This window comes from Ascaphus truei, chromosome 3 (genome assembly GCF_040206685.1).
Source record: "Ascaphus truei isolate aAscTru1 chromosome 3, aAscTru1.hap1, whole genome shotgun sequence".
Taxonomy (NCBI): domain Eukaryota; kingdom Metazoa; phylum Chordata; class Amphibia; order Anura; family Ascaphidae; genus Ascaphus; species Ascaphus truei.
This window is the reverse complement of record NC_134485.1, coordinates 427,469,667-427,496,666: the sequence shown is the minus strand read 5'-3', so window position 1 is coordinate 427,496,666 and position 27,000 is coordinate 427,469,667. Positions and strand designations below refer to the sequence as shown.

Below are 27,000 nucleotides of genomic sequence, written 5' to 3'. Positions count from 1 at the left end.
AGCCGAGACGGACTACAACTCCCAGCATCCAGCGGGAAAGCAACGGGAGCGTCCCCTCTGTTTCTATGGCAACATGTTTCGTTCAGAATCACGTGATAAGAACAGCTGGGACAGACCGGGTGGCTATGATGACGTAACTAACGGTGATTGGTGGAGGCTGAATGACGTAGAAAGAAGTCGCCTTCCACCATAGTCCCACGTGTAAGTAATGGGTGGGAGGGTGATGTGGGGCGAGTAATTATCAGAGCACGGCTAGTATTATATATTAAACATATATTAGTTGTGTGTGACACTAACATATTCCCCAGCGCAGTATAATGTGGGAGGGAGGACAGTAACATTGTAGGACAGAGTACATATATGTTAGGACAGTAACATTGTATGACAGGAGTACATATATGTTAGGACAGTAACATTGTATGACAGGAGTACATATATGTTAGAACAGTAACATTGTATGACAGGAGTACATATATGTTGGGACAGTAACATTGTATGACAGGAGTACATATATGTTGGGACAGTAACATTGTATGACAAGAGTACATATATGTTAGGACAGTAACATTGTATGACAGGAGTACATATATGTTAGGACAGTAACATTGTATGACAGAGTACATATATGTTAGGACAGTAACATTGTATGACAGGAGTACATATATGTTAGGACAGTAACATTGTATGACAGGAGTACATATATGTTGGGACAGTAACATTGTATGACAGGAGTACATATATGTTAGGACAGTAACATTGTATGACAGGAGTACATATATGTTAGGACAGTAACATTGTATGACAGGAGTACATATATGTTAGGACAGTAACATTGTATGACAGGAGTACATATATGTTAGGACAGTAACATTGTATGACAGGAGTACATATATGTTGGGACAGTAACATTGTATGACAAGAGTACATATATGTGTAGCCTTTGTACCCCCTGGGTACTGAAACTACCTGTGCTGCTGTCACCTGTTTGGCTAACAAGAGGCCTGAGCCTCCGCCACTGGGAGCCTGGGGCATACTTATTATCTTGATGCAGCGCCTCCACTGGCGGGGGATCCCAGCATAGTGGGAGGAGCCCCTCACCGGACCCGATATACACAATAATTACACACCTTTTTATATAAAATGGTATTTACTGAACGCACCTGATTCGTGCACCATCAACATAACTAGCAGATTATCACCCCACACCTCCAGGGTGGAAACCCCAAAGTATTGGAGTGCCTGGGCACTTAACCCTTGAGTGTCCACAAGCAATTCCCTCCCCAAAGAGTGTGTGGGATAGTGCGCTTCCATGTGTTGTGGTGCCCGTTGGTGCACTTCTTAATACCTTCCTGGTCTCAGTCCAGACCGGGACAACCAATAGAACTCCGTAGATCAATGGCGTTTTTCCGCGCCACAATCTTATGCTCCTCTACCGGTTGGATCCTAAGGCGGATGCCTTTGGAGGGGCTTCCCGTGGGAGTGTAGCCCTGTAAATAGTCTCTCTCCAGGAGTCTGGGTAGGCTCCTTTCCAACAGACTTCTCTTCAGGCAATGTCCTGCAGCACCTCTCACACTATTACTACAGTGAAAAGGTCCCTATCCTCAGATGAGTGCTTTCCCTACAGCACTCCATGTTCACAGTACTACTGGGACCCGAGGAACTATCTGGGACCTTTGGGGCAATTCTGACCTAGCCCAAGGGAGCACTGCCCCCCTTGACCCTACCTGCACCCTCTCTGTCCAGATCTTGACTGCCTCCCACTTCCTCAGCGCGTGAAAACTACCTTCCTAACGTGGAATACAGCCACGCCATAGGCTCCCTGGCGTCATGCGGGTAGCAGCCCCAGCGGCTGCTGGGTCATGTAGTTCCCTCGGAGCATTCTTATCATTGGGGCCGCGTGCGCATGACATGCTGCACATGTGCGACTCACAATGGCTGCCGCGTGAGCTCTGCGCATGCGTGAACCGGTGCAGGTGCGCGCACAACCGACAATGGTGGCGCCCTGCAAAGAGGGCTTTGACTCCTTTAGCAGTCCCGTCTGCTCGCTATTTTGTAAACCATGTTTCTACCTGAACGGGGGGGGGGGGGGGGGGGGGGGGGAAGGAGGGGTCACTCAGAGCTGACACTTGCATGGTGGACCCAAAATGGCATGCGAGGTCATGGCGCATTCCAGAGAGCCAATGGAAAGTTGCGTCATCGGGAGCGACTTTGTTTGTGACCCCGCAGTCTTATTTGTGTCAGACGGTGCAGCTATTCTGCGCGGTGCCGGAGCCACGAGGATCTGTACGTCGGGGGAACCATACAACTGAAGTTTTCCAGTGGAGAGGAAACCGTACAAATAACTCTTGCGTTTTTTGTACGTCCGGGCACTCATCAGCGGAAGATACGGATTTTCGGATGCTCGCAGCGTGATTGTCCACTTTGGAGTTTATAGGATCAGCCCCTATTGTGCACTAGTTTTTGGGCGATGAGATTTGCCCGTAGATCATAAAGCAATGTTTGTTTCTCCCGCAGGTCTCTGGCTGGAGCTTCACTTCATCAGGATGAAGCTGAGTCTCAGTAAAGTGGTGAACGGCGCCCGCCTTGGGGTCATTAACAGCTTGGGACGGAATGGGGACAAAACTCTGGAGGTGCCAGGCTGCCTGCTGTACACAAAGACCTGTTCCCCACCACACCTAACCCACGACACCCTGCAGACCATTGAAGGTGTCCCATCTGTGACACACATCACGCTCTCCACCCTGTAAGTACCTTCAGCTACACGAAGGCTGAGTCCTCACTGAGCTACGGTGGCCGCAGCGCGCATTCAGTACGGCCCTCTACGGGGCCGGCCCCAGTTGTTACCTGCGCGCGGCTGCAGGAAGCACGATGCGCGACCGCCATTGCCAAAAGACAAGATATTAGTCTTTTGGCGTGGCGGCCGAGTTCAGTCAATGAGGGCGAGCCAGCCGTGTGATGTCATGGCCGCGCCCCCGCCACGTCTCCCTGTCGCGAGGAGTCCATCAGATCGCGCTGATGCAGGGGACGAGCTCCGCCAGGCACCCCGTTGCAGGCACTGGGGCCATAGTCTTAGTTACAAGATGGAGGGATCTTGGGAACTCAGTATGGAGTAACTGTTCTGGGCACCTTTTTATTGTGAAAAAGATATCACAGGTCTACAAAAAATATACCTAAGAGCCACTGAATTTGCTAAGTGGGAACTCCTATCCAAATGATAATTGTTCACTTTGGAAAAGAGGCGAGTAAGAGGGAGATTTATTGCAAGACACGTGCAGAAAAACACCTACAAGGTTTTGAAAGGTCTGTACATTATAGTATTTATGGAGAACTGTAATGTTGGTTCGCTAAAAGGTGTCACATCCTACAACAAATCTTATTTCATTGACAACCCTTGAAGGAATTTCCAGACAACAAAATAGATGTATTTTAAACAACGTGTCAATGTAATTAGCAACCTTCTAAAGAATCAGTCTAAAGTAAAATGTCACGCGCGTTAAAAATGAATGTTTCCTTTTGCTGTGTAGTAATCTTATCTGATAATAGTTTGCCCCCTTTGTCTCTTTGCCGTAGGCCCGGTCGCCAGTGGCCGCGGCGTGCGCGCCGCACACCAGGCACAGCCCTCTACGGGGCAGGCCCCAGTCGCCGTGTGTGCGCGGACAAGCCGCCATGCGCACTTGCATTGGTCAAAAGACGAGATTGATGTCTTTTGACGCGGAGGGCGAGCATTGGCCACGTCACGGCGGCGGTTCAGCCAATGAGGGCGAACCAGCCGCGTGACGTCATGGCCGCGCCCCCGCCACGCCCCCCGTCTGATGATCTGCTCTCCACGCCAAGCACAGCCGCAGACCACCGGTCGCAGATGAAACCGGTGCACGCGCCGCCCGGCGCTCCGGCGTGTGTGCAGCCGTAACCAGTGGGGCCGAAGCCTAATGATGGCAGCCTATTCAGATCACATAAGACAGACGTGTGGATGGATACGTTTCCTTGCTGGATACAGTGTTATCACAAAAGAGATGAGAGGTTTTAAAAACACTGCACTGCATTTGGTTCCCATGGCAACCAAATAAGGAAATATGTTTAAAAAAAAAAATGTGTTTTTTTTTTTCCCCGTTGCTAATTGCCCACATTTAATTTTTTTTAACATGCCACTGTCTTTAGATTTGGGGCCTAGGGCAAATGTAGGCACAGTTGTTTACAGAATTTGGATAAATCAGTGTTTTTCAACCTGGGTTCCCTGGACTTCCCTAAAGGTTTCCATGTACTTTTCAGGTAATTTGAAAATTGTACCAAATACAGAAGAATTTACAAAGCATCTGATCTCAGACGCGCTATTAGAGAGGGTTGGGGTTCCTTACAATGCATCTGATCTCAGACGTGCTATTAGAGAGGGTTGGGGTTCCTTACAATGCATCTGATCTCAGACGCGCTATTAGAGAGAGTTGGGGTTCCTTACAATGCATCTGATCTCAGACGCGCTATTAGAGAGGGTTGGGGTTCCTTACAATGCATCTGATCTCAGACGCGCTATTAGAGAGAGTTGGGGTTCCTTACAATGCATCTGATCTCAGACGCGCTATTAGAGAGGGTTGGGGTTCCTTACAATGCATCTGATCTCAGACGCGCTATTAGAGAGGGTTGAGGTTCCTTACAATGCATCTCACCTCAGACGCGCTATTAGAGAGGGTTGGGGTTCCTTACAATGCATCTGATCTCAGACGCGCTATTAGAGAGGGTTGGGGTTCCTTACAATGCATCTGATCTCAGACGCGCTATTAGAGAGGGTTGGGGTTCCTTACAATGCATCTGATCTCAGACGTGCTATTAGAGAGGGTTGGGGTTCCTTACAATGCATCTGATCTCAGACGCGCTATTAGAGAGAGTTGGGGTTCCTTACAATGCATCGGATCTCAGACGCGCTATTAGAGAGGGTTGGGGTTCCTTACAATGCATCTGATCTCAGACGCGCTATTAGAGAGGGTTGGGGTTCCTTACAATGCATCTCACCTCAGACGCGCTATTAGAGGGGGTTGGGGTTCCTTACAATGCATCTGATCACATACGCGCTATTAGAGAGGATGGGGGTTCCTCAGAATTTCATAATATAATTATACACTGCGTTATCACTTTGTGCCCCAGGCATCAGGCTGAAGATGTTTGCACCATGCTCTCTGGTACATTAAAGCTTTGTTGTGCGTAAATATGAGGCTGTAAGGGGACTCGTGTAAGTATGTGAGCCAGCTATGCGGAGATGTTATTGCAAATAGAATTCTCCTCACTATTATGTGAGCCACCTTGTGATTTAAAAGGAACAAAAGCATGAGGCGTCCTACCCGTTACATGTCATTCTTCTTGCTCTTTATTCTCCTCTGCGCAGAGCAGAACACCAGGAGGTCCTTGAAGAATATAAGGAGGGAGTTGGAAAATTTGCAGGTGAGTGTGTATTGCTGTATATGCATTGCGAACCAGGGGAAGGGGGGTGGAGGGTGGGAAGGAGGACCCTCGTGGCTGCTATAAGGAGATAGTGTATGTGATTGGTGCTACAATCTGGGGTAATGAATCAATAACGGACTAGAGAGAAAGGAACCCCAGTAAATGAGAGCACTCTATGACAGTGAAATCACAGAGTCGGCACACATAGGTGGACCTAATGTGGTAGAGTGAGTATTAAATATGCATTGATATGGTGAATAAATTAAAAGGCACTTTATTAAAGAGTCATACTCTAAAATGTAAAATCGAACGCAATTGAGTCCGAGTGACTGTGAGTGGACTCAGTGTATAGCCAGAGCTAAGAAGCGAATATTAAAAGAAATATGGCAGAGCGGATAGCAGGGTAGGGTGGTTATAATATAACCAACCCCCCCAAAAAGGTGAAAATCCAACACCGTAGGTAGTGCTAATGTAATGGATCTTACTTTAGCCGGATAGTGTGCGACCTGGATTACCCTATACTGGGGGCATTAAGGTTATCAGACTCAAGTAAGATCCATTCCCTGGGGGTTTTTTTTTTGGTATGTATTTTGTAGGGTGGATTGAGAGAGAGTGGGGTAATTGACGGAAGGTAGGGGCGAGAGTGAGAGAAGAGAGGGGGGCAGGAGGGAGTGAGTGAGGAAAAGAGGGAGTAAGAGTGAGACGCAAGGGGATAAATACATGCGAGGTGGGAGGGGGGAGAGTTAGTGAGACGGATGGGAGAGAAATACATGGGTAGAAGGTGGGAAATAGAGGTGGCTCGTGAGGTGTGAAATTGTGTGACTGACCCCTGTCGAACCTAATGTGCGTCAGCCAGATAGGGGTTCCCCGAGATTTTTTTAAATACTTCAAGGGTTCCTCCAAACAAAAAAGGTTGGGAATCACTGCATTAGCACTACAGTATATGACTCTTTAAGAAAGTGTTTTTTTTTTAAATTTATTAACCATATCAATGCATATTTAGTACTCACTCCACCACATTAGGTCCACCTATGTGTGCTGACTCTGTGATAACACTGTGATAGAGTGCTCTCATTTATTGGGGTTCCTTTCTCTCTAGTCTATTATTGCTTTATATGCACCCTTTTTCTGTATTACTGCAAACGTTCTAGTAAAACCATGATTGAAACCGGTTATCTGGATTCTGGCCAGATCGAGCAGAATTGCCTCTGGTTGTTTTGACTTCAGTCTCCCTCATTGCGGGAGAATCTTGGCCCCAAATTTCACCTAGCTGCCTCACTTGACTTTGTCAACCGCGTCTTTTTACTACCTGTTGCTATAAGAATGATGCTGGGAGCAGTCCCTGGGAGCAGCTTCTGGCCTGGGATAGTGCTTTACAGGAACAAACCAAGTGTCTGTGGACAAAACAATGTCAGTATAAACAAATGTACCAGTTTTATAGAGGAAATGATAATAGATTGGGCCCACTACAGATGTCTCGCAACCTTGTCATACAACATGGTCCCTACACAACGCCGAGCTTTATGCCATGGCTGCCCCATGACATAATGATACTACTCATTATACAGCCGCCCATTCCCTGGTCAGCAGGGGCTGCCGATGCATGGCTTCTTCAGCGGTCAGGAAACTGGCAAAATAGCCCAGAAGGTGTGAAACACTCATCTACTTAAAGCTGTGAAATGCGTCGGGCAGGAGATTATAGGGAGTCCCATGTTAAAGTGGACATGAAGCAAAAGGTGACACGGAGTCCTCCATTTGCATGTCATTACCCAGAATCCCTGGCTGTGGTGGAAGCATTGTATGCTAAGAGATAATGGGGAAGGGCAGCGTTGTGGACCTGTGATTGAGCTGACAACGTGGTATTTTTATTTGCTGCCCATCTAATTGCAGTTACAGGGGATCCTCCACAGCCTGCAGTTACATTATATGCCTAGTGCCCACGTGACCGTATGGCGCATGCGTAATCACATTATAATGGAGGCGGTGACGTAGGTATTTCTTTTGCATGCTTCGTGCAGGTATGCCGGACGCGGTGCTGTATTGCTCCATTCATGACCCAGTTACCGTGAGCCCGACAGGATACAACACCAACAAGGTAAATGAGTGCTGATACCACGCTAACGGGAGCGGGAGACGCCCGCAGGGCCCACTTAAACCGTGCGCCGGCAAGCAGTTTAATTGTTATGGGGTATGGGGTGGGGCCTCTGTAACCCCGGGGGGCTCGGTGCGGTGGCACCGACTGCACCGCCATCCCGCCGGTCGTAGGGCCAGAGTGCCGCGGGCCCCTCCGGCGCAGTGCGGTCATGTGACCGTGGTGGCCATTTTCTGTGAAATGGAAGGCCTCTGTATCCTCCCCGGTTAGAACGCGCCCTGCGCTTCCGCGGAAACACAGGACGCGGTCAAGCCTGGAAAACAAACGACTCTCTGAGGATGACGTCACTATCATGGGTCCCCCCGGGGGGCACGTCTGCATGACATAGTGACGCTCAAAGAGGGTTAAATTGTCCCTTCGTCCTGCTCACATGCTTCACTTTGTAAATCCTCTCACCGTTTTTTGATTTCCGATTTTTACATTTGTTTAATTCTTTTTTCTGTGATGGGGGGTTACAAATATGGCTGCCATTGTAAAATACCTATTATCTGGGCTCAAATCTTCAGCTCTGCAATGGGGTTTTTTCTTCATGCACTTTTGTACCATTTGTTGAATGCAGGAGTGGCCAACTCCAGTCCTCAAGGGCTACCAACAGGTCAGGTTTTCAGGATATTCCTGCTTCAGCACGGGTGGTTCAATGAGACTGAGCCACTCATTGAGCCACCTGTGCTGAAGCTGGGACTGATTGCACCACCTGTGCTGAAGCTGGGACTGATTCATCCACCTGTGCTGAAGCAGGGATATCCTGAAATGCTGAAGCAGGGATATCCTGAAATTCTGACCTGTCTGTGACCTATGCAGACTGGAGTTGCCCACCCCGGGTGTAATATAAGGAGCAGCCGTTCCAGCAGAAGAGGTAATGTCACACACCGTTCAGTTATTCAAGCTGGTTTGGGATAGGCACTGGGGAACCCCATGCGGGGTAGGACGGACTGACCTCAGATCTCGCACCGCCGGGGATTTGGGCGTAAGGGACAGGTTAGGTTTTCTTACCTGCAATCTCTTCCTACGTTTCAAAATGGTAAATAAGGGGGCGCTGGGTCTTTAAACTGACCCCCCAATGGGAGTGAGAAAGCGGCTGATTATTAATGCGGTAACGAGCTGGGAGTATCTCCCCGGCAGGGAGTAACGATGCAGTTACCAGTCACGTGGGGTGCTGATAGTATGAGGGAGATCCTGTATGTGTGTGCAGTGCTTTCCTGTTCCATGGAGCTGTATACAGCCGTGTCCATGCAGCTGCCATTACAGTGGGCTTTGTGTCTTTAGCGGTGAGGCATACAAGGAAGCAAAAAGGGGCGTTATTAGCCATGTGCAATCAGCAAACTGATACCCCGGAGAAAAGAAACACGCTCCGTGACAACGCTTCAGTGGTAACCCAACCTCTGCAGCGTTGTAGGGGCGAGAGATCGGGGACAACAAGCTGCGGGATAACATCGAAAATACAAGTGCTCTTCAAATGTTTGTATATCTTTCTATTCAATTCTGTCAAGAAATCCAATGAAACCGTTTTGTTGAAGCTGAAGCATCATTCATCTTGGTTCTCCCTGCTCTTAACAAACGTTCTTGGCTGCAGCATGGTTTAACAGCTCTTTAAATGGTGTGTGAGGGACGGCAGCGGCGGGCCTTCTCTGGTGACGGTTGGAGAGTGTGACCGCGATGTCTCTGCTTCGCTGACGCTTGTTCCTCCTTTGCCCCCTGCAGACGGTTTCTGTGTGGGGGGGAGGAGGGCGCCTGGAGCTCACGCCCCAGAAGTTCGTGGGGGTCCAGGGCGCCCTGCGGGCAGACTGGTTCCAGTGCCTGTCTGACGGGGAGGTGGTGCCCGGGGGCAACTCCAGGAAGAGAGCCAAGAAGTCGGTGGACCGCTCCCTGGCGTTTTTAGACGAGTGTCTCCGGCTGCTGGCGGAGTCTGAGGTGAGTGAGCGTGGAGACGGGCGAGTGAGCGTGGAGACGGGCGGGGGCGAGTGAGCGTGGAGATGGGCTAGGGCAGAGGTGGGTGAGCGTGGAGATGAGCGCAGGCGAGCGAGAATGGAGATGGACGGGGCGGATGAGCATGGAGATGGGTTAGTGAGCGTGGAGATGGGTGGGGGCGAGTGAGCGTGGGGATGGGTGGGGCGAGTTAGCATGGGGATGGGCGAGTTAGCGTGGGGATGGGCGGGGACGAGTGAGCGTGGGGATGGGCGGGGACGAGTGAGCGTGGGGATGGGCGGGGGCGAGTAAGCGTGGAGATGGGAGGGTGCGAGCGTGGAGGTGGGTGCGAGCGAGCGGGGAGATGGGCAGGGGAGGTGGGCGGGGGCGAGTGAGCGTGGAGGTGGGTGCGAGCGAGCGGGGAGATGGGCGGGGCGAGCGGGCGGGGAGGTGGGTGCGAGCGAGCGGGGAGGTGAGGTGCACGTTTGTTAATCTCTTTTGTGGTGGGATTACTACACAATTGCAAATCTATTCGACTTCACATACCTTGTGTTTCCGCTCTCCTCAGCTCGCCTGACCCTTTTAGATTGTAAACTCCTTTGTAGCAGGGTCTTTACCGACTGTACCCTGCGGTCATTTTCTTATTCTCGACACCCCCCACGGTGCTGCACTAAAGATCATCACTTTATCCATCAGTAATGCCGAGGCAGCAAAACGCAGCACTGCGCAATAACAAATATTTTAATTACAGAATTGAAGCAACGGGTCTAAACTGTGCTAATTTCAGCTCCGGGGACACCCTGTTTCCGGAGATACTTCCGTAGGGGGTATCTGCAGCCAGGGTACGTGTGTGCCTAACGAAATTGCAGTGTTTAAATGTCCTGCAGACCAATAGGAAGCCGTGATGTCATCCCTTGCAGCTTCCTATTGACCCGTGTGACCTGGACATTTAAACTCCACAGCGATACACGCAGCACCTACGGACGTAAGTATCTCTTGAAGCCGGAGGTCCCCAGCGCTGAACTTCACACCGGTCAGCTCAGGAGACCCCCTGCTTCACACCGGTCAGCTCCGGAGACCCCCTGCTTCACACCGGTCAGCTCCGGAGACCCCCTGCTTCACACCGGTCAGCTCCGGAGACCCCCTGCTTCACACCGGTCAGCTCCGGAGACCCCCTGCTTCACACCGGTCAGCTCCGGAGACCCCCTGCTTCACACCGGTCAGCTCCGGAGACCCCCTGCTTCACACCGGTCAGCTCCGGAGACCCCCTGCTTCACACCGGTCAGCTCCGGAGACCCCCTGCTTCACACCGGTCAGCTCCAGAGACCCCCTGCTTCACACCGGTCAGCTCCGGAGACCCCCTGCTTCAAACCCGCAATAAAAAAAAGTTCCAAAAGGCGCAGTGCTACATTTAGTGCTGCGCAGTTTTGCTGCTTTAATAACATTAGTTGAATAGATTGATTACTCACACTTGTCTCGCATTATAACAAGCAGTAAAGCAAAGTGCTGCAAAGAAGACGGTTAGGGATTTCTTTATCCACGTCTCCCGGCTGTGCAAAGAAAACGCACAATGTTTATCAAAGAAAAACGTAATTTCTGGGGTTTTTCCTCGGATCGAGCCGTGGTTTTAGCTCCATTTTGGCATCCGGGCGGCTTCGAGCCGTAACAGTAAAGGTCTCGAATTCAGGAGCCCGTCTCTCAGGAAACCTTCTCGGTCTGCAACATCCTTACCAGCAAGTCGCTTGGAAACGGCATTTTGCAGGCGCCAGCCACCGTGTTCCGGGGGCGGGCAACGCGAGTCCTCAAGGGCCACCAACAGGTCAGGTTTTCAGGATATCCCTACTTCAGCACAGGGGGGTGTAGTCTTTGACGGAGTCACTGATTGAGCCGCCTGTGCTGAAGCAGAGATATCCTGAAAACCTGACCTGTTTGGGGAACTTCTTATTTTTTTTAAATGATTATAATTTTAATATAAAACGTAATCAAAATTGAGAGAATTGCAAATAAGGGATATATCTAAATAAATAATAATAAAAACCACCTTTTATCTTCTAAAGGCTACGGCTTTCTTTGTTCTTTGAGCTATATAGAGATGTACAGTAGCCCTTTCCTGGAACCTCTTGTGATCAGCAGGTAGCTGTTGGCATCCGGAGGCTTCCGTCCCCACGGCAATGCATAGTTACATATTAGATGAGGTTGAAAAAAGCCGTACGTCCATCAAGTTCAACCTATGCGGAATTTAGACGACATATACTTTATCCTATATCCGTACTTACAGTAAGAAAAAATAGGATATTCAGCGCTCGTGCTGTGTGATGGTGTGGAAGATCCCTTTGCAGCATGTACATAAAGCGTCTCCCCAGAAACTCTCAAATCTAGGTGAACCCCCCTTAGAAAGGGGGGAAGGCACCCTGAAAAACAAGATAATAAAAAATGCACAAATGCGCACCAGGGATTAGTGGAAGGTAATTTATTAAAAATACACAAAAACTGAGGGGATCCAACCCCACCTCAGAACAGCTGTGCAGCTGGACGGCTAAGTACTACCAAGGAGAACACCTGATGGTGACTAAACCCTAAGCTGCACAGTATACAAATACAGTAACATTTATATAAAAACATGAAAAAAACAAACATGAAAACAACCTATCAACATGGCGGTTTCTATACAAATCTGTTGATAGGTTGTTTTCATGTTTGTTTTTTTCTTTCATGTTTTTTATATAAATGTTACTGTATTTGTATACTGTGCAGCTTAGGGTTTAGTCACCATTAGGTGTTCTCCTTGGTAGTACTTAGCCGTCCAGCTGCACAGCTGTTCTGAGGTGGGGTTGGATCCCCTCAGTTTTTGTGTATTTTTAATAAATTACCTTCCACTAATCCCTGGTGCGCATTTGTGCATTTTTTATTATCCCGTACTTACAGTATATTGATACAAAGGAAGGCAAACAAAAAACCCCAACTCGCATTCCTGGCAAGTTTAAAGCTGCAGTTCAGTCTTTTTTTTTTTTTTAATTTATTTTTTTACTTCAATAGTTTCATGTGGGCAATCTCTAATTACCTAAAGAACTGCATAGCTGCCGGTCAATTCGTTCTCCGTCTATTGATCGGCAAAGTTTGGCGACATCTTTAAATATGGGGAATGTAAATCGTTGCTATAGGAACAAGCATGCTTGTTAAAATAGAATACAAGAAAATTGGTCTTTCAAAGTTGTTTTTTTTTTAAAACAGAAAATGCTAAAAGTATTTTTTCTTACTACAGAACTGATTTATTAAAAAAAACACACACATGAACTGCAGCTTTAATAGGCTCCAGCTGTGTGTTTATATACCCTGCATGCAAGGTCATGGCCTTGAACACCCATGCTTGTGTGTGTGTGTCCTGATTAATAGTGAACAATTGCATGGTGTAGTTCACAGTGCACCATGTGTCCACTTTGTAAACACTACAACATTCATCTCTGTGACAAAAAACAGAGCAGGGAGCCAACCTTTTGTGGGTGTCTCTTATCTCCCACTCATCAGTCTTCCCGGGGGGCGATTTTAAGGCCCCCTTATTCTGGGAGTGACGACCGTCTCCGTTGAGTTAACTGTATGAAATCCAGATTTAAAAAGTTTCAGGGGGGCATGGACATGAAAAAAGTTGATCATGTGGGAGAACACAAGACGTACCATTAGTTTGGAGGCAAAAGGTTTGTGGTTTATTAAAAGGAGGGGTACAGGTGGGTAGTTGGTAATGCACGATGGGGCTACTGTGTTTTGGAGAAAAAATATGACCACTGCACGCTGAAAGGATGAGGGGAAAATGTCAGAGGATGGGGAGCAGTTGAAGATATGGGTAAGAGTGGTTACTAAGATCAGAGCAAAAGTTCCAGTAAGATGCGAGGGAATGAAATCGAGAGGGAGAAGAGAAAATCTGTTTAGAAACTTCCAACTCAGCTGAAAACTAGTCACGGGTGGAAGAGGGTTTAGGGAGAAGCAGAGAAGAGGACGGTGGGATAGAAGGAATTGTCCCGTGTGGATCCACTTCCCACCACCCCAGTTGGCTCCTACCAGTTGCAATGCTCTTACTGTGCATGCGTTCATTTCCCAGGCGCTGAAGCGGAGCGTGGTGATTGGCGCAGTGGAGGGAGGCGACGTGCAGGAGGAGAGACTGAGGTCCGCACGCGAGACGGCCAAGAGGCCAGTGGGAGGCTTCCTGCTGGACGGACTTCAGGGTGACACCATGAGCAGGGAGACCAAGCTGTCCCTAGTCTCGTCTGTCACTGCAGTGTTACCGGAGGACAAACCCAGGTCTGCAGCAAAGTGTGTGTGTGTATGTGTGTGTGTGTGTGTGTGTGTATATGTATATGGTATGAAATGATGATATCCTAACCCTTTGAGTGCCAGGGAAGACTGTAATGCATTGCAGGCCACTTAAGGGGTTAATGCTTAACAAATCCTCTGCACTTAAAGGTGTGGTCCCAATCACCAACATGTATTGGCGACGCCTTAAAGTGAAAGCGCACAGCCATGTAACTCCTTTATTAATACACATTCTTTAATAGCTCTGACAGTGTGCACAGTGCTAAACGTGGTGCCTGGGGCAGAACTGGCTGGGATTGTAACCTGCTTCACCTGCTTCAAAGACAGTGACGTGGCCTCCGAGCCAAGTACCTTTCCGTTTGAAGCATTTATTTGTTAATTGAAGGTGCAGATGTGGCGTGTGACAAGGTTCCTGCAGGTCAGACGCCGCGTCCCGTTCTATCGCAGAGTATCACGCAGCTGTCAGGCGCAGCGATGGGGCAGAATGTCACCATAGGGCTGCGGCCAGGCAGGGAGTGAGCGCGCGGTGACGTCACGTGCTCTGCTCGGTCGGGACGATTTGTGGCCAGCAAGGTAAGCGCGCGCGTGGGGGCGGGGGGGGTGCGGCCATGACGTCACGGGTGAACCGCTCACGTGACGCGCCAGCGAGAGGCATATTCAAATTTGCTTGCCTCTGCAAGCAGCTAAGCGTCACCCTGGATGAGGCCTAACTCACCATAAGGGAACAGTGCCGCCAGCTCTATGTGTACGTGTGACCATCTCCTGCCAGAGGGGCGTGCAATGCATTGTAAGGGGTCCACCTGTTAGCAGCTGCAGGCCCAATAATGTGACCATCACAGGAACGGACATCTCCCAACACACAGGGATTCCTGTATAAATTAGAGGGCACGGGCAGGATTGCGTCTCGCTGGCGTCCCACTTACAGCGGGGATTAGGGCTGGGATCTGCACACACTTATTGGCAAAGCACTGCAAATGTGACCCGTTTGTGCAACGATTCACGGTTTATCTTCACGTTTAGCGTGGTTTAGAGCTTACCAGCAGCTTTGGCAGGGACCCACCACGGAAAATGTAACGTGGCAAAACAAACGGCTTCATTTAAAACTAAGGCATAGAGAATATAAAACCCCAAAGCACCCTGATAATTTCTCAATTGCAAGACCTCCCCCCCCCCCCATAAATCAGTGGAGAAGCTGCAGGTGTGGGAAAGGGTCTGTAGCTGCTTATTAGTGAGATTAACAGAACAGCAGTTGGCACAAAATCTAGTTTAGGTATCACAACATTTTGCAGACTTCGTCTACTTTAAATTGTGTAGATCTGAGGGCTTTGTATGTATATAAGTGTGTATGCGGTATGTAGGTGTGTGTGCGTGTATATATGTATATATATAAATATATATATAGCAAATGGAAATATAACTATGCTCATTTGCATGTCTTAGGCAGGTCTGCAACCCCGCCTTTCACCATTATCACCCAGCATACAGCGCTTCCACTGCAGCAAGGGATTCTGGGAAATGACATGCAAATGAGCACACAGTGACACTTTTTGCTTCAAAACCATTTTAAACGTGGTTCCCTATAGGCTTAAGCTTGCTGCATGGTCACAGCTTTAAGCACAGCCAGGGTTAACATGCATAGCCAGTAAACCCACCCACAGACAGCTGTTTCGACCTTAATGGGTCTCATCAGTGTGAGGTTGGTTACTGGCTATGCAAAGCTTTTTTTACTCACCATAACTTAACTAAGTATGGTAAACCCCATCCTCATTGCTTCAGTTTTGCATAGCCAGTAACCAACCTCACATTGATGAGACCCATTAAGGTCGAAACAGCTGTCTGTGGGTGGTTTTCTGGGTATGCACCTTAACCCTGGCTGTGCTTAAAGCTGTGACCATGCAGCAAGCTTAAGCCTATAGAGAACCATGTTTAAAATGGTATTGAAGCAAAAAGTGACACTGTGTGCTCCTTTGCATGTCATTTCCCAGAATCCCTTGCTGCAGTGGAAGTGCTGTGTGCTGGGTGATAATAGTGAAAGGCGGGGTTGCAGACCTGCCTAAGACATGCAAATGAGCATACAGTTATATCTCCATTTGCTATATGCTTTGCTGTGGAGGGTTTTTGTCACTTTTTTTACTCACCATAACTTGTGTTGTGTGTACACTGTACTGCAACATAGCCTCGACCTCCAGGGTGTGCTTGTGATAATCAGCCTCGTAGTACAAAGGGAATGTGTTTCTGATCAGGGCTTATCCCAGCTCTTCCCCCTTTCTCTTCTCCTGGCTCCAGGCTCATACACGGAGTCGGGAAGCCGGACGAGGTGCTGGAGTGTATTGAGAGGGGGGTGGATCTCTTTGACAGCTGTTTCCCGTACCAGGTGACGGAGAGAGGGTGCGCTCTGTACTTTAACCACTCCTACCACCCGGACCCCGAAACAGCAGGTACCCCTTGGAGGAGGGGCGCGTCTAACCATGCGGACTCTAATAGTGCCTCTCTTTCAGGTGGTGTCTGTGTTTGGTTGTTATATGGGATCACTTCAGCAATAACACATACTCCAAGTTTAGGCAGCAGCAGTATGCATGTATATTTTTATTTGTATAGTGTAAACCGTATCTGCAGCGCGTTACAGAACACACATACATGTTATAATACAGCACAATACATGGATACATCCACCAAATGTAACCTTTTCAGTGCTAAATGCCTGTGGCCACAGACTGCTACAGACTTTATGGCTTAACGACTATATGATAACTATGTCAGGGATCATATGACCTGGTCCTGCTCCTCATCAAGAACGGAAGAGGGAAGTCCTCTTCTGATCACCGCTGCACCTTATCGGAGAGCCCTACACACGAGCAAAAGCCTGATAACGTTCACCTCTCTCTTGCTTTAGATATAGAAGGCTGTTCCTTAACTTATTGTTACTGCTTTTCTCTTGGCTCTTGTTTCTCTGTTTTTTCTTATTCCCAGTTTCTGTCTCCATGTATGTATATATGTATGTATATTTATATAGCACTCACAGGGTACTCAGCGATTTACAAAGAAGACCATGCAATACAGGGAATTATAATAAGTGGTCCACCAAAAGGAGTCTTAAGACATATTGACAACAGAGATAGAAAATGTGCGATGGCAGAGGTACTGTATGATGAGAATCAGGATATAAATTGGCTACGTGAAGAAGGGTAGAATATGAAGGCGAAGAAAGGTATCAACCATATTGAAAGTGGTAGAGAGATCAATCAGGAAAAAGGACCATGGGAGTTTGATTTATGGAAAACATTGGATACTTTAGTGACGACCATTTCCGTTGAGTTTACTATACAAAGCCGATGGTAAAGGTTCCAGGAGGGCATGGACATTAAGAAAATTGACTATGTTGGAGAACACAAGCCGTACAATTAGTTTGGCGGCAAAAGGCAGGAGGGATACAGGTCGGTAGTTAGTAATGCGCATAGGGTCTACAGTGTTTTTGCGAATAAATGTGACCACTGTATGCTTAAAGGATGAGAGTAAAATGTCAGATGATAGGGAGCAGTTGAAGATATGGGTGAGAGTGGTTACCAAGATCGGATCAAAAGTTCCAATAAAATGTGAGGGAATTTGATCGAGAGGGCATGTGGTAGAGGGGGAAGAGAAAATCGATTTAGGAACTTCCAACTCTGGAACAGGTGAAAAATAGTCAAGGGTGGAAGAAGAAGCAGAGAAGAGGAAGAAGGGAAAGAAGGAATTGTCCCTTGTGGACAGCGTCCACCTTGCCTTTTAAAGTGTTCGGCAAAGGCTTGCGTAGACCTGAAGGAAGGGAAGCGGGGGGAGAAGGTCGGACAAAAGGGAGTCAAATACAGAGAAAGACGGTGTGAATTAGATTTGTGAGTGTTGGTGACTACGGAGGAGGAGTAGTGTTTGGTATTCGAGAGAGCAGAGTTAAAACTGAAGAGGAGAAATGTATAGTGTAGAAAATCCAGCATGAGTGCGAGATTAACTCCATAGGCATACAGAGGAACGAGGGCGCAGGAACGAGTTTTGTGAATTTAGCCAAGGCCGCGGGTTACAGACGCGAAGCTAAAAAGGGGCATATAAATGAAGAGAGGATAGAGTTGTAAGAGTTGACAAGATTGTTGCATTCAGAGGAAGGAGAGAAGAGGGATTAGCGTTCAGGGTAGATACAGAGCGAAGAAATCAATGGAGTGAAGGTCTCGAGATTAGCGAGCAGAGCGAGAGGAGTGAGGGGTGTTGTTCAGAGAGCAAAACAGGGAGATGGAGAGATCAGGAAGGGAACAGTTTTTACTAAAGGCTAGGTCCACATGGTGATCATCCTTATGGGTGCTTCTTAGTTTGCTTTGCCCTCTCTGCTCTCGTTTACACACCGCGTTTCTCTCACTCTCAGCCCTCTTCTCCCCATTGTATCTTCCCTTCTCCACTTGCTTGGTTTCTCTGCCTGGCTACTTCCTCTCCCCTGAGCACCACGCAGTTATACGGGGGTGAATATAATTGTGATTCTTTCTTACAGTTCTGGAGAAGAGTGAAATGCATAATGTAGAGAGGAATGGGGACGTTGCAACTGAACGTGTGGACCCACAAATAGATGAATCGGAAATGACTTCATTTGAGATCTGCTTGAAGGAGAAAAGGTACCTTCTGTTACTATAGCATGGCATTTTTTTTTCATATTTACTTAACGAATAGGATTGCATACGCCCGTGTGTGTGTCTGTATCTATATGTATATCTAGTATTTCAAATAACGGGGCACTCGCTTCCTTTTGATTGTACAGTAGTAGCAAAAAAAAAACATATTCAGAAACAAGTAGACTAAGGATTGCATGGAGAAAATGGCTAACCATGCGAAAGCGGTCTTACCGAGAGGGACTGGAGTGCTAATAAGGTCAATACATCTAATAAAGAATCAAACCGTAACCGGCAAAACATTCATAATAAGCTGCTACCATGGCTCCTCTGGGTTGTAGTGGCAACACAGTTCATTCATACAAGCGTCCCGAAGTATCATGTTGTACATACTGTACAAGGAAGGGATACTGCATATCGAAAGTCCCAAATGAAATGGTGTGATGACCGGTCGCCAATATTGGCATCGTATATGGAAAATGCTGGATGTCATTGTTCACAGCCCTAGGGAGCACGAGGTGACCACAAAGGGGTTAGCATAACCCAAATCTCACAATATTGTCCCACGGGTGAAAGCGGAGGTTTCTACGGTGTCACCTACCGAACACGTGGAACCAGTGCCCCATATATAGGTGCTAGGGTTCCAGCCTGTACCACGCTTTGAATTGGCATATTTGGCATTCATAATGTACTCTCGTTTGGCCAACAGTCTAACCCCGATATAAGAGGTAATGCACTGAAATGTAACAGAGTAGCGCCATCTTATTTTATTGTCTTCCATCACTTTGACTTTGCTCTGATTCATATAGAGGCCCTTCTTCCTCTGCTTCAGCGAGTTCTCCGATTTTGTTGCGGGAGGTCTTCAGAGCTGGTGGCACAGATAACAATGTTGTCTACAAATCGTCAATTGTTGCTGTGAAAAGCTTTGGTGACATTGTGTCCCCGTGTTGCACATCCATTCTGATCCATATCGTGCTGGTATTGTCATGTAGTCAAACGGTTGATGTGGGGTTCTCAAATGTTCCTTCCAATGTCACTGTCCGCTTCTTTGTCATTTTGGCTTCTTAATGCATTTAATACAGCGGTGGTGTACGCAGCTTCGTAATCTATGAGTCGCAAGATGGTAGGTCTTATTAACTATTTATGCAAATCACAACCTGGATGTGGTCCATTTCATCGTACGCGGTGCAAAATTCTGCTTCTTCTCTACGCTGGGCAATGGCCAGGGTCTGATTAGTGAGTATCTTTGTAAAAAGTTGTTCTTAAGGTCTTTGTCTCAGTTCCTATGGATGAGGACCGTGGCATTGCTCCACTGTTCTGCAATTTTCTTGTCCTTCAAGCAACATGTAAAGAGTTTTTGTATGGATTGTATATCATTTTCCCCCCAGCATCTTTCAAGGTTTCATTTGTAATTCCATCGTTCCCTGCTGCCTTCCTATTCTAAGGCTAAGGCCCCGGTCTCTCCGCTGTAACGCGCGCCCGCGCTTTTGGCGGCGCGTTCAGCCGATTCCCCGGTCTGCAGCTCACTGCAGGCAGAGAGACCGGGGGGGGGGGGCGTGGCGGGGGAGTGACGGGGGCGCGGCCATGACATCACCCGGCAGGTTTGCCCTCATTGGCTGAATCGCTGGGGGGCGTGCCTAATCGCTCGACGCGAGTCCTGCTCTCAATTCTATTGAGAGCAGGAGCAGCTCTCGCGCGAGCGCTGCGTCCCCCCCTTGCAGCGGGCCCGGCGCCATTGCGGGGAGGGCTCTCGTGCGCGCGGCGGACGCTGTAGTAGGCAGCGGGGGCAAGGCCTTAGTGAATTTTATTGCCTTTGCTACTTCTGTTGGAAAGATGCATCCAGCAGAGGGAGAGATAAGAAAGCACCAATGATTCTGCCTTGTCTTGAGGATTTTTACAAGAAACCGTGCACTTATCGGTGTTATTTTACAGAAGTTTAGGGGCTCATGCTATAAGGCTTCATAAAAAAAAATTGCCGGGCCATTTAATGCGCCAGTTTTCTGAGCGTTGCTATCACGGTGTTCAGAAAGCCTCAATTACCTGTGATAGCAAAATTCCCAAAACGGGCGCGTAACCGGCGACGTGAAGATTGCCTCTCTGAAATGGCCTTACCCGGCGATTTATTTCAGCTGCAGAAAGAGCTGCACAGAGAGAGACGCATCTCCCTGCGCAAATCTCGCCCGAAACTAATGTTTTTGTTTTTTTTAATATACATTTTAATACTAGTGTAGATGAGCAAGGGGTCTCCGGAGCAGAACCATGTTGATTTCAGGTCCGGGGACCCCCTGCTTCCCAAGATACCGGCACCCCTTAACGGGGCCTGTATCGCCTATGCATTTTATTCCCATGGTTACGTGACGCGTGACACTAGTATTAAAATTTATATTAAAAAAGCTTTATTACCTTAGCGGCTAGCCACTAATGCAATGAAGGGGTTAAACCTCAGAAGCCTGTTTCTTGGGGCAGAGGGTGTGGATGAAAGGGGTAGTAGTGACATGGTGGGAGATTAGGCCTGCATGGAAGGTTGCTGAAGGAGTTAATCCCTTCATTACCCGCTATGGCAATGAAGGGGTTAAGCAGTCCCGCTACCCCCTGCAAGGCCTGAACATCCATCATTGGGGCTACTACCCCCTTCACCCAATCCCTGTACCCCCAAGAAACAAAAATAAACACAACAACCCTACTACCCACCTCCTCTAACCCCAACAACCCCCACAACACATACAGTATAGTAATGGGCAAAATTACTATTATCCACATATGGATAATAGTGCCTTTGCCCATTATAAAATAAAACATTAGACAGCCAGCATAAATAAAGTAAAAAAATAAAACGTTCAGCTTACCCCTGCCATCATGAAGGGCGTCCTCATCAGCATACTGCAAGTCCATGTCCTCCGATGCCAGCAAGAAAAAATACAATCTAATGGCCCCTAATACCTTAATCACCTTATCACTTAATAACTGCAATAGTAATTAAGGGGTTAACCCACCCTCCCCCACTACCCACCAGGGAGGCATAACCACCCACCCCAAACCCACTATACCCACCCTGTACCCATTGATTGGCACAGTAGTATATCATACCCTATTAAAATGGGCATGATAAGCCACTAGATCACTCAATGGTCAACCTAATAAAAATAATTGATGCCAAAAATAAACAATAATCAAAGAAATACACAAGCACCTAAACACCCCAACAATAAAAGAACTAAATAGCCTAATAGTATATATTACAAATAATTATCTATCACCAAAATAGCAAAATAATTACAATTGTTTTATTCCAAAAACTATACAATTAAATAAACAACTATCCAAGAAACCTATGAAACAAATAAAACCACTAGTCAACAAAACTATTAATTAATTTAAACACTAGTCAACAAAACAATTAAGGAATTAAAACCAGTAGCCAACAAAACAAATAAATAATTTAAACCGCTAACCAATCCTAAAATGTACTAAAAACAAGCCATCCAAATTCCAAACAACTGAATCCAAACAATAAAAACAAATAGAAAAAATTATAATCAATTCAAAACAAGCATTTGCCAAAAATTACATTGGCTGTCACTGTATTTATCTGTACCCAAGGGGCACAGATTAATACATTATCAGTCAATGGGCAAGCAAATAGATAAAAATAAATAAATACAATAAAAAAAACTTTAAAAAATAACAATTTCATTCAATATTTTACTTACCTTCAGAAGTCTTCACCCTGTGAATCCCGGCGTATCTGCAAGCTCTCGTACCGCGACGTCATCACCCGCAATCCAACGCCATCCACCTTGAAGACCAGCAACAGATAAAAAAAAAAATCTTCTATCACCGTCTTCTATCTTCATCTGTAATTCTTTTTACCTTTTCTTTAATCTTCTATCTTCATCTGTCAATCCAAAGCCCCATGGTAAATCCATAACAGGATGTTGTCTCGTCGGCTTCTTTAGGTAAAATGAGACGAAGAGGCCTTATATAGGGCCTGTGACGTCACATTTTATGGTCAGATGGTACAGCTCCAATCCAATTGGACTCTGTATCATGTCCCCGCCTTTTTTTTTTTTTTTTTTTTTTTTAAGGATGTGACGTCATCTCCAAGGGAGGTAAGTCACATCCTTAAAACCAGATGACTCTATCACATGGTATTACAGCCAATGGGATTAAAGACAATCCCATTGGTTGCTGTACCATGTAATAGGTCACATTAGTTCAAAAGGATGTGATATCATCCCTTAAAGTGATGTCACATCCTTTTGAACTAATGTGACCTATCACATGGTACAGCAACCAATGGGATTGTCTTCAATCCCATTGGCTGTAATATCATGTGATATAGTCATCTGGTTTTAAGGATGTGACGTACCTCCCTTGGAGATGTCACAGCCTTAAAAAAAAGTACCATCTGACCATAAAATTTGACGTCACAGGCCATATATAAGGCCTGAACGTCTCATTTTACCTCAACAAACCGATGAGAGAACATCCTATTGTGGATTTACCATGGGGCTTTGGATTGACAGATAAAGAAAGAAGATTAAAGAAAAAATATAAAAATAATGACAGATGAAGATAGAAGACGGTGATAGAAGATATAAAAAAAAGATTTTTTTAACCTGATGCTGGTCTTCAAGGTGGATGGCGTTGGATTGTGGGTGATGACGTTGCGGTACGAGAGCTTGCAGATACAACGGGATTCGGAGGGTGAAGACTTCTAAAGGTAAGTAAAGCCCCATGATTTAATTGAATGTATGAAATTGTTTTATTTTTCAGGTTTTTTCATTGTATTTATTTATATTGATGTATATGCTTGCCCATTGACTGATAATGTATTAATCTGTGCCCGTTTAGGGTACAGATAAATACAGTGACAGCCAATGCATTTTTTTGGCAAATGCTTGTTATTTTTTCGATTTCTGTTTATTGTTTGGATGAAATTGTTTGGAATTTGGGTGGCTTGTTTTTAGTACATTTTAGGATTGGTTAGCGTTTTAAATTATTTATTTGTTTTGTTGGCTACTGGTTTTAATTCATTACTTGATTTGTTGGCATTAACCACTAAGGTAATGAAGGGTTAACTCCACCCGCAACCCCAACATAGGCCAAATACCACCTTCACTCACCCCCACAATAAAGATGGCAGTGGTAGTTAACCCCTTCATTGCCTTAGCGGTTAGCCACTAAGGTAATGAAGTTGACTGTAAATGCATTTTTATAGCATGGGATTCATGCCGGGGGTCTCTGGTTTTGATATTAATGGGTATCAGCTCCGGAGACTCCCGGCATCAATCCGATGCAGGAAACATGTATTTTTATTTCTAAGTCCTGGCTCGCCGCCTCTCAGCAGCTCCTCCCCAGCCTCACGCCACTCACGCTTTTCCTGGCGTGAGGATTTTGGGAGAAACTCGCCACTCTAGAGCTGCGATTCGCCTCGATGACCTAATAGCGGCTACTAGAATTGTACGAGTTTCAGAACCTGCCGATAAGTGGCTTATCGCTGCTCACCCGGCGATTTTTTTATAACGGCTGAAATTTTGGCCGATTTCAGGCTTTTATCGCCCACTTATCGAAGCTTACTGAATGGCAGTAGGCATTTTGGCCGATAAGTGCTCGATAAGTGGCGTATGAATGCTTATAGCATAGGCAGAAAGTGAACATTTCTAAATCATTCATCTTTTCTTCAAGGAGAATCCATGTATCTATACATATACCATCTGTGTAGTGTGTTTATATATTTATGTATATATACACTTTGTGTATATCCATATGCTACTCCTATATACAATTAAGGGAAGAACTAGTGCAAATTGCATTACATCATATGTCATTTGGGGGAATTGAAATAGAGAAATTTAAGGTAAACTTTTTCTAAATACCTTTTAAAAGCTGTACTAAGACATATATTATGCTATATATGTACCTGTGGTACCTGTAATCCATTACACAGTCATGCCCTGTAGAACTGCTCAGAGTATATTCATAGAGATGTACTTCAATGGCTGTATTGTTTTAAGCACCTCCACTACTATAACACCAATGTTTTGTGTCGGCTTCTGAAGAAAGTCATCCTGAATAAGGTCGTCTCCTTCTGGTTTTTTAAAGGTGCCAGTTTTCAAAATAGTGAGTGTGCCATGTGAAGATTTGGTCCATTGAACCTTCAGCATGGTTACATATGGCACCTTGTCCTTTGTTTTGGCATCTGATACATTTATATGAGCATCTGTAACATGTGGTGTGTTCGCCCTTTTCCTCTCCTCCATCACCCCAGGTTTCGTGAGGACCTCGGACCCTTGTTGCCGGGCTGCACTTGCTACTGTTGCCGTAACCACAGCCGAGCTTACGTGCACCACCTTCTGATGTCGAACGAGCTGCTGGCCGGGATCCTGCTCATGATCCATAACTTCCAGCACTACTTCGGCTTTTTCCGCTCGGTTCGGGAGGCCCTGCGAGACGGGGCGCTGGACACTCTGAGAGAGATGATCCGTAGACAAGCGTCCTGAGCGCAGCCTGGGGAAAGACTGTTTAGTGTGCCTGCTTGTCTACTACATCTGCAGGACATGTGCACATGAAAATGGCAGTCTATGGCCCCTATTCTATATACCATATGACTTCAAAGAGGCTTTCCATGCGATATTGCCGGATTGGCACTATCCTACTACAAAGAATAACGCAGTCATTTATTTTTGTACTGTACGGAGTTCTGCAAATTCCCTTTTTATCCCGATTACATATCCCACTGTGAACCACCACATGTCTATTCTGATGATAATAATGTAAAATATATTGTTTTGCCCGGAATGATGAATATAGACCCTGATTTAGACTTTGTAAGTCGGGCTTATTCGCCGCAACAGTAAACGTTTCTGATTTCCCCCATCCTGAAAACAATTCCCAACTAGTGAGAATGTCTCAGGCCTACATTTGCAAAGCTCTTATCTCATGTATGTTCCAAATGGAAAACTTAGCTAAAGTGTAGTTAAGGTTTGTTAGCAAACACTTCAAAAGTGTGACAATTTCTATGTTAAGGTGACCAAACAATCAACTCTTCTCCCCTCTCCCCCGCACACTCTCTCACACACACACACACAAACACGTGCTTTTCTGCTTCATCATACATGACGTAGTACAGTAGCTACGTTCTGAGGCACTCAAAGGGTAAATGGCGACCCGAACGGTGATCATGTGACCGCTTGTGGCGGCAGTTTTTACGTTGGCGCCTGTGGAATGAGGACGAAACACTTGCGCGCCCTTATTATTAATAAACTTCTTATTTTAAATGTTGTGTGTAATTTCTGCTTCGGAGCCACTGCCCTTATTACAGGGCATAGCGATCTTTTACACACCCCTCAACATTTCACCGATGAGCATGTGTAGACACGAGTCTAAGTAACGCACAACTTATTACGCGACATTAACGCAGCAGTCCCCTCAGTACCAGAGTTTACAATAAAGGTTTTGTGTTTAACTGGAGTTTTTCATTTCTGTAAGGTTAACTGCTGTCCGGCTGCAGCATAAAGTTTGTATTATTTCTAGTACAGAAAACAAGATGTCTGCCATTCCAACAGACAAGTAATAAGAATGTCAACAGTGTGAATAAATGCATCATCTGTATTGCATGGCACCGATTTTATATCATCTGTTTTTAAAAAAAAATGATTATCCGTACTGATATATATTTAGTTAATTTTGTGTATTTTATATCTTGAATACACATCTGCACACAGGGCATGTTAATGATAAAAGAAGGATAAACAAAGAAGGAAGAGTAGAGGCTCCACGGGTTTTATAAATGCAATAAGTTATTGAAGCCAAATAAAGTGTCCAACGTTTCGGAGGTCACAGCAGCCGTGGTCAAGGAGTGAAAAGAAATATACAAACGCACAGCGCACCGGGGATCAATGTAAAATGGGATACCAGGTCCAAGGTGACCTAACGAATGATTACATTAATAAAAATAACCATACACAAAAACTTAAATACATAGCTCAACACAGTAATAAAAATCAATACTAAAGTAAACCTTTCACCAAAATGTGAACTCCTGAACATAGACACACGTGTAGTACACATACATCAAATATGAGAAGACAATGCCACCAGTTCATACGGTACATAAATAATGCTCTCCTAAAAATAGTGCGTAAACACGTAACTAAACAAGACGGGAGATCCTAGTGACGCAGGTCCATCAAAATACGCACGATCACCGCCTGTCCAGGAAACATTTTAGGTTAAGTTGCTCATTGAGACCACCTTCCGTATAAGTCTTAAGGTAAAAAATCCAGAAAGCCCCCCCTTCTGAAAAGTACAGTGTCCCTATCCACAGCCCCCCTACATGGGGGTACGACTTCAATACCCATGATCCTTAGTGACGCTATGGGATGCCTATGTAGCACACAATGTTGTACCAGTGCTGTGGGGTCAGTACCCTTTTGAATTACACTTTTGTGCTCTATGAATCTCTGCTTTAACATTCTGGTCGTCTTGCTGACATAGAGCAAACCACACGGGCATCTGAGAATATACACCACATATAACAGACAGACCAGAACAATTGGGCCCATTCATTTTAGACCTTAA

The 27,000-nt window shown here is 46.3% G+C and overlaps 1 protein-coding gene across 1 annotated transcript; it reads left to right on the top strand.

Annotated features, from left to right (window-relative positions):
- The first annotated feature begins 111 nt into the window (after positions 1 to 111).
- QTRT2 (queuine tRNA-ribosyltransferase accessory subunit 2) lies at positions 112 to 25,885 on the top strand. Its single transcript, XM_075592839.1, has 9 exons — positions 112 to 201; positions 2,515 to 2,743; positions 5,375 to 5,430; positions 7,449 to 7,525; positions 9,284 to 9,493; positions 13,581 to 13,780; positions 16,079 to 16,230; positions 18,303 to 18,423; positions 24,689 to 25,885. Exons 2-9 carry the CDS (start codon positions 2,544 to 2,546, stop codon positions 24,918 to 24,920), a joined length of 1,248 nt encoding a protein of 415 aa, XP_075448954.1. The 5' UTR covers positions 112 to 201; positions 2,515 to 2,543; the 3' UTR covers positions 24,921 to 25,885.
- Positions 25,886 to 27,000: the final 1,115 nt, after the last annotated feature.

What these genes read in the sequence shown, in the direction of transcription:
- QTRT2 (XM_075592839.1), top strand. Translation starts at nt 2,544, where the DNA reads ATGAAGCTGAGTCTCAGTAAAGTGGTGAACGGCGCCCGCCTTGGGGTC. An exon ending in CAGGATACAACACCAACAAG is followed by an intron (nt 7,526 to 9,283) that starts GTAAATGAGTGC and finishes TGCCCCCTGCAG; the next exon opens with ACGGTTTCTGTGTGGGGGGG. An exon ending in ATCTGCTTGAAGGAGAAAAG is followed by an intron (nt 18,424 to 24,688) that starts GTACCTTCTGTT and finishes CCATCACCCCAG; the next exon opens with GTTTCGTGAGGACCTCGGAC.